At 39.0% G+C, this 7,757-nt stretch overlaps 1 protein-coding gene across 1 annotated transcript; it reads right to left on the bottom strand.

Moving 5' to 3' along the window:
* Positions 1 to 3,244: 3,244 nt before the first annotated feature.
* On the bottom strand, positions 3,245 to 6,942 carry LOC130924265 (solute carrier family 25 member 53-like). Its single transcript, XM_057850707.1, has 2 exons — positions 5,544 to 6,942; positions 3,245 to 5,381 (listed from the first exon to the last, which is right to left on the bottom strand). Exon 2 carries the CDS (start codon positions 5,372 to 5,374, stop codon positions 4,502 to 4,504), a length of 873 nt encoding a protein of 290 aa, XP_057706690.1. The 5' UTR covers positions 5,375 to 5,381; positions 5,544 to 6,942; the 3' UTR covers positions 3,245 to 4,501.
* Positions 6,943 to 7,757: the final 815 nt, after the last annotated feature.

Genomic DNA, 7,757 nt, shown 5'->3' with positions numbered 1-7,757 from the left:
AAATGAATAGGAAAGTTTTTGGCAAATTTCCGGGGAACCGTAAATTTTTGCCAAATTCTGTATACAACTTTTATGCCCCTCACCGTCCCGGAATTTTTGATGCCCAAATTATGTGATTTGGTCAAAAATTGTAGGACTAGATACATTTTGAAACTTTTTTTGTTTTTCGGAAAATTGCCGTTTACGGGCGAACGGAAAATTTTTCGTGGCGGTTTGAAAAATTCCCATCGTCACGCGAAAATTCCGGTCGTGCCGATACTTGAACTGTGCCGATCGGTGCTACGGTTTGGGCTGTGCGTTGGCTCAAAAAAACGCGGAGAATAAGATGAATAAATAATAAGTACAACTAGAAACTGCAATTTCGGGAGAAATTACACACCTTGGTCTTTCCTCTGTGGAGACACAGATCTTAGCCCCACTCAGGTCTATCAATAGAATGGATCATAATGCCAGTCATTGGCAAAAAACAAAAAAAAAGCCGTTAGAAATGAATGGGAGAATTGGACGTCCATGGACGTCAATGGCGGCACCTTTCATAATTGTTAATGGAATCGGGGAAGTTTGGGGGACACGTCCTAATGATATCTAGTCATTTTCTGTTGATTTGGGGAAAAAAAAAAAAATTCCCATTGAAAATGAATGGGAAAAATTTTTGGACGTCCATGGACGTCAATGGTATCAACTTACATAAGCGTCAATGGAATCCAAGTACATTGGCATCAATAAAATGAACAAACATGAAGAAATGCCATTGCAAATGAATGGGAAGTTTAGACGTCCATGAACGTCAATGGCATCACCCTCCATAAGCGGCAATGCAATCGGGGACATTTGGGGGAAACGTCCTAATGATATCTAGTCATTTTCTGTTGATTTGGGAAAAAAAAAAAAAATCCCATTGAAAATGAATGGGAAAAATTTTGGACGTCCATGGACGTCAATGGTATCAACTTACATAAGCGTCAATGGAATCCAAGTACATTGGCATCAATAAAATGAACAAACATGAAGAAATGGCTTTGGAAATGATTGGGAAGTTTGGACGTCCATGGACGTCAATGGCATCACCCCCCATAAGCGGTAATGCAATCGGGGACATTTGGGGGACACGTCCTAATGATATCTAGTCATTTTCTGTTGATTTGGGGGAAAAAAAAAAATTCCCATTGAAAATGAATGGGAAAAATTTTGGACGTCCATGGACGTCAATGGTATCAACTTACATAACCGTCAATGGAATCCAAGTACATTGGCATCAATAGAATGAACAAACATGAAGAAATGCCATTGGAAAAGAATGGGAAGTTTGGACGTCCATGGACGTCAATGGCATCACCCTCCATAAGCGGTAATGCAATCGGGGACATTTGGGGGACAGGTCCTAATGATATCTAGTCATTTTCTGTTGATTTGGGGGAAAAAAAAAATTTCCCATTGAAAATGAATGGGTAAAATTTTGGACGTCCATGGACGTCAATGGCAGCACCCCCCATAAGCGTCAATGGAATTGGGGACGTTTGGGATATACGTCCTATTGATATCTGGTCATTTTCTGTTGATTTGGAGAAATTTAGTTTTTTCCCCATTGAAAATGAATGGGAAAAATTTTGGACGTCCATGTAAGTCAATGGCGGCACCCTTCATAAGCGTCAATGGAATTGGGGAAGTTTGGGGGACACGTCCTATTGATATCTGGTCATTTTCTGTTGATTTGGGGTAATTTTGTTTTTTCCCCATTGAAAATGAATGGGAAAAATTTTGGACGTCCATGGCAGTCAATGGCATCGACATCTATATAGTCAATTGAATCAAAGTACATTGGCATCAGTAGATTCGACATGCATGGCTGTCAATGGCATCAATGCAATGTAAATTCCATTGGAAATCCCATTGGAAGTGAATGGGAACTTTTCCCATTCGAAATGAATGGGATAGTTTTTGGCAAATTTCCGAGGAAGCGTAATTTTTTTCCAAATTCTGTATACAACTTTTATGCCCCTCACCGTCCCGGAATTTTTGATGCCCAAATTATGTGATTTGGTCAAAAATTGTAGGACTAGATACATTTTGAAAGTTTTTTTTTTTTCACGGAAAATTGCCGTTTACGGACGAACGGAAAAATTTTCGGGGCCATTTGTAAAGTTTCCTGTGTCACGCGAAAATTCCGGTCGTGCCGATACTTGAACGGTGCCGATCGGTCTAACGGTTCGGGCTGTGAAGCGCGCGTTTTTTTTCCATTCAAAATGAATAGGAAAGTTTTTGGCAAATTTCCGGGGAACCGTAAATTTTTGCCAAATTCTGTATACAACTTTTATGCCCCTCACCGTCCCGGAATTTTTGATGCCCAAATTATGTGATTTGGTCAAAAATTGTAGGACTAGATACATTTTGAAACTTTTTTTATTTTTCGGAAAATTGCCGTTTACGGGCGAACGGAAAATTTTTCGTGGCGGTTTGAAAAATTCCCATCGTCACGCGAAAATTCCGGTCGTGCCGATACTTGAACTGTGCCGATCGGTGCTACGGTTTGGGCTGTGCGTTGGCTCAAAAAAACGCGGAGAATAAGATGAATAAATAATAAGTACAATAAAGTTGCACAATAACAATACCTTGTTCTTTCTTTCAGAAAGACCAAGGTAATAATAAAGTTGCACAATAACAATACCTTGTTCTTTCTTTCAGAAAGACCAAGGTAATAAAGTTGCACAATAACAATACCTTGTTCTTTCTTTCAGAAAGACCAAGGTAATAAAGTTGCACAATAACAATACCTTGTTCTTTCTTTCAGAAAGACCAAGGTAATTATTATAATAATAAAGTTGCACAATAACAATACCTTGTTCTTTCCCTTGGAAAGACCAAGGTAATGAAACTGGGATGGTGCACTGAATGATCACGTTTAAGTGCCATTGGCAATGATGGACAATGCTCCCAGTCCAGAGGGATTGAACATCTTTTGCCGTCAATAGCATTCAATTAGTTAATTTATGAAAAAGCTGTTAGAGTAGAAGGAAGCTTGTTGATGTGTTTGCTTAGCGTTCAACATGTTAATACATTGATGTTACTGTGTGGTCAATGTAAAAACAGTTCATTTTCAGAGCAACTCTGGTTTCTCAATCACCATCAAGGACTGCCAACGAGTTAATGATGTTCTGTATTTGAATTGAATTAGGTCTACTGTCAATGGTAAATTCCTTGAGATGCATCATGTACTGCATCCAGGTTTAATTGGGTGTTTGGAATTTGTTGAGCGATAGTTTTAACCTACATTCAAAGAATACAACTCCTTTGTGGATTCACTTACCACTCTTTTAATCCATTTCATTTGCGTCACACAACAATTTTAACATTATCTATTGAACATTTATCCCTATTTTCTTCAAAATACACTGACAATGTTGTACAGTTGTCCTGATTCTTGTGTTTACAGTATGTTTTAAAAATGAAAGGCACATGAGAATCAACAGCACCCGTAGTTCCAGTGCAAACCTGTCAAAGCTTCAATTTGGAAAAATGGAACATGGATTCATGTTTTTTTTTTTTTCTTTCTTGGGGTTTATGACTTACTGCTACATTGTACACTGGACGTCCAACACATCAATGGCAGCCAATGAGTTAATTGATTAACCATATTTATTCATATTTTGTGTCGTGTGGTGATTTATGACACCCCTTGTTTGCTGCTTCAGGGACATCTAGTGCCATTTCTGAATCAGTGATTTTAATTTTAGTGGGGATGCTTTGCAAAGCAAAGCTCCTACATATAATATTCATATTTTGACCGATTGTTACTGTTCCGACAATGTTCCAACGTTCTGAAAATTAACAAGATATAAGCTCTTTTCAGCCCACAAATTTATGCTTGCAGCACAAAGTTTTTCGACAAAAAAAGCCCTATCCAATTTAAATGGCAAAAACATTGCATCATCCTACATTTAAAAAAAATATCCAATACAGATCATTTTCTCAAATATTTCATGTGTTAATTAGACACACATAATTTGTATATTTATATCCTAAAATTTATAGTTCCACCAAATATTTGACAAAAATGTCCCGGTTTATTTCCTTTGGGAAAAAAATAACCTGATTATATCAACAAGAAGGGGTCTAATAATAATTTAAAAAAGCCACAAAATCAAGAATTGACCCCGAAATGCTTTAAAATCAACAGGAAATAAGTGATTCAATATCAACAGAAAGTGAACTGTAAGTTCCCTAAAATCAACAAGGAAGTGACGCAAAATTAACTCATTATCACCATTGACAAAGATAGACGTCCAGTTCTTTAAAACTGGGGGGCCTAGCTGTGAATGGTCATCTTTCAGTGCCATTGACGCTGCAAGACGTCCAATCCGTGCATCGTCAATGGCAGCCAATGCAAATTTCTCCCAAAATTGCATTTTCTAATGATGTATGATTCAAATTGACAATAGTGACAATAGACAGAAATGACATTACAAATCATTTACTTACGAGTATTACTCAAAGCAATAACTGTTCAAGATGAGCGTTTTTGCTGCCTATCATAGATGGCTGTGGTGATTCCCCAGGTGATACAAGATCTGAGAATAACCAGAGCACCCCCTCGGTACAGTAATAGAACACTCCTCTGCCGGGAGTTCCATAGCATCCTCCAGCAGGCCATCACCCCTTTCACCTCATTCTGCACCTCCACTTGCATGTTAGCTACGAGCACAGACAGAGGGTACAAGGTCAGGCTGATGGTCATGGAAGTCAATGTGCCAGAAAGGAAGGAAGATGCTAAAGGAGACAGCCCCTGCCCTGCCACAGCGGCACTCAAAGGCCCCTTCAAACCAAAATAAAGGGAGCTGCCTAAGGCGTTACGGGCCGCAATTGGTAGGAAAGCTCGGTAGTAGCCGGAAGCAAACTTTTGAGCCTTCAATTTAACAAGAACACTTTTAAGCGTTGGTAAACGGCGGTCATTGTGCCCACTCTGCAACACGTTCTGGACACGCTCAAATGGGGTAAAGACCACCGCCTCGACCATTCCTACACCGAGACCAGCCACGGCAGGAAGAACGGAGGCGGGAATGGCACTAAAGGATGGCTGATTTAGCAGGCGGAGGAAGGTATCCTGAAGTCCAAAGAGCAGTGTTCCACTGAGTGTCCTCATCAGTAATGGAGGGGTCACCCCCCGGTAGAGCTTCACAAGACCTTCTTTGTGGAGCTGCTTTACAGCCCTGTGAACCTGGATATTATGGATTTGTTGGCGGAAAACAGTCTTATAGACCGGGAAGACAATCAGGGTGGAGAACAAGCTTGAGGTCCCACCATGGAGGTAGCTTTGGAAACGTGCCTTTGAGTCCCTCAGGCCCTCCTCATCTTGTGTCATCTTGGGAGTTCCTGTCATAATTTATCTGGAAAATGACATCACAAATCAATTTCAACTGCCTCACCCTGATATTGGACAGCCATACTAGTATATATATATAAAAAAAAAAATCCTTGCAATAAAAATTCACTCAATAACAACAAACATCAAGACATTAAAATAGATAAAAAGCAAACAATGTACTTACTCTTTCAAATGTCACGATGCAACAAAAGCAGAACATGTAAACCACAACATCACAACACCAGCACCATTGATTTCTCAATCTCGAGAAGGGGATGAAAAGAGGAAATTAAATTAGCATGCCCAACGTAATAATAGCATATTCTTCAACTAAACGGCAAAAGAATGAATAAAAGAGGTCACCCTTTTAAGGTCTAGTCGCTTGCAGATAAGATGCGGTGCGCTTAACAATCATACCCGCCCTTTTAGAATAGCTATTGGTCGAGGCTAATTCGTCAAGTTATCAGCGATTGGCTGTTTTTTCCTGCCAATCAAAGTGCCATTATGGGCGTGTCGCATCTGCTGTGAAACAGATGACAACGTTCTCCGGGGTTGTGAAAACTGAAAGTGCCAGTAGTTTACCGACATTTTTCATAGTAAGTAAGCAATTAGAGATTTGTTCAGAATTTGCAGAGGTTTAACAGTGGTTAGCAAGGGCATAGGTTTGGTCTCAATATTCATAGGATATGTACACTTTTTTGCTGGGGACGGGGCAAATTAATGATCAATGCAAAATATAACTTTGACTTATACTTTTTTGTGTATTGGTTCAGCCTGCACCGTTTAATTCAAACATTTGTTTTAAAAAACATATTAACGAAACATTTTTGAAAACTTCCACAAAAAATGTCCGGATTTTATGATCAAATTTAATTTGCATTATTTGAACATAAATTATATTCACACCATAAATACAAGCTTTTACTACCCAGGAATGCAAAAAAATAAACATTTGTCTTAAGAACACTCAACACTGTCTAAATAAAGAAATTAAATATGACTGAAAAAAACGTCCTTGTCAGGGAATAACAAAAAATAAAAATGGAGCCGTCCTTGAGGTAAAACACTACTACTTTTGTCCACAAGCAAAGCCAAACTCAACAAAAAAAAATGAAAGCTGCTGTGGGCTGCTTTAAGACTACATAAATAAAATAAAAAGTAAAATTGGGGAAAAGGGGGTGAAACAGTTCACTACATTTCTCACAGTTTAATTAATGTTGACAGTGGAAAACGCATAAAGGAGGACACTTCTAAGCAGCTGCCTACTCGAGTTTTGCAGGTTAACAAATTCACTCAGTTTCATGTTATGCTAACTCTGATGCAGGTCGGACTTTCAGTAGCAAAATTAGTGGTGTGTTCCCTACTTCTACAATATTGATGTCTTTTTCTATTTTGTGCAGTGGCTGCTGCTTGCTGAAAAAAAACTTCTAATATCCCTAATATATAATGTGTTTGTGTGTGTGTGTGTGTGTGTGTGTGTGTGTGTGGGGGGGGTGATCAAGTCATCAGCCAAGGAGGGGAAGGAGGGGAAAAAATGGACCGGCACATTCAGCAAGTGAAAAGAAGCACATGTAAATCTGAACATTAGGAAAATAATTCACTTAATAATGGTGGGGTCAATTACAACATTTAAAAGATATGGGAAGACATTCTAAATGACCTACAGCAGGGGTGTCCAAACTTTTTGCAAAGGGGGCCAGATTTGGTTTGGTAAAAATGTGGTGGGCCGACCTTGGCTGACGTCCCTTACGTAGAACAATATATTTAGGCAAATTTTAGCAGGCCATTCTGTGTGTCACATTTTTTTATTTTTAATTTAATAATTTCAACAATCTCGTAATTACCATTTGTGGCGTTCTGTTTCGACTTTTGCGAAATACTGCTGCTGTGAAAGTAAACTAGCTTCAAGTTGCTTCAATTTCTTGCTGCGTATCTTCCCTGTAATCTTATCGTACATGTTAGGGTGTCTTGTTTGGTAATATCGCTTTAAAAACAGCAATTGTCTCTTTGCAAATGAGGCAGACACAGTTGTTGCGCATTTTAGTGAAGAAATAGTCCTATTTCCACCTATCCTTGAAGCGTCGGCCGTCGCAGTCAAATTTTTTTGTTGATTGTTGCTATTTTAGACAATTGGAAGTAAAGGGTCACACGGGGTAACATTGCTTGGAGTGCTGCTGCCTTTTAGTGAGTAAATGAGGAGCAGCATTTAATGTGTAAGCTAAAGTTGTGGTCAAAAGTTTACATACACTTGTGAAGAACATAATGTCATGGCTCTCTTGAGTTTCCAGTTATTTCTACAACTCTGATTTTTCTCTGATAGAGTGATTGGAACAGATACTTCTGTTGTTATGTTGCTTAGAGTGCTGCTGCCTTTTAGTGGGTAAATGAGGAGCAGCAT

This window comes from Corythoichthys intestinalis, chromosome 11, assembly GCF_030265065.1.
Source record: "Corythoichthys intestinalis isolate RoL2023-P3 chromosome 11, ASM3026506v1, whole genome shotgun sequence".
Lineage (NCBI taxonomy): Eukaryota > Metazoa > Chordata > Actinopteri > Syngnathiformes > Syngnathidae > Corythoichthys > Corythoichthys intestinalis.
Note: the sequence above shows the minus strand (reverse complement) of the source record. Positions and strands in the feature narration are given on the sequence as shown.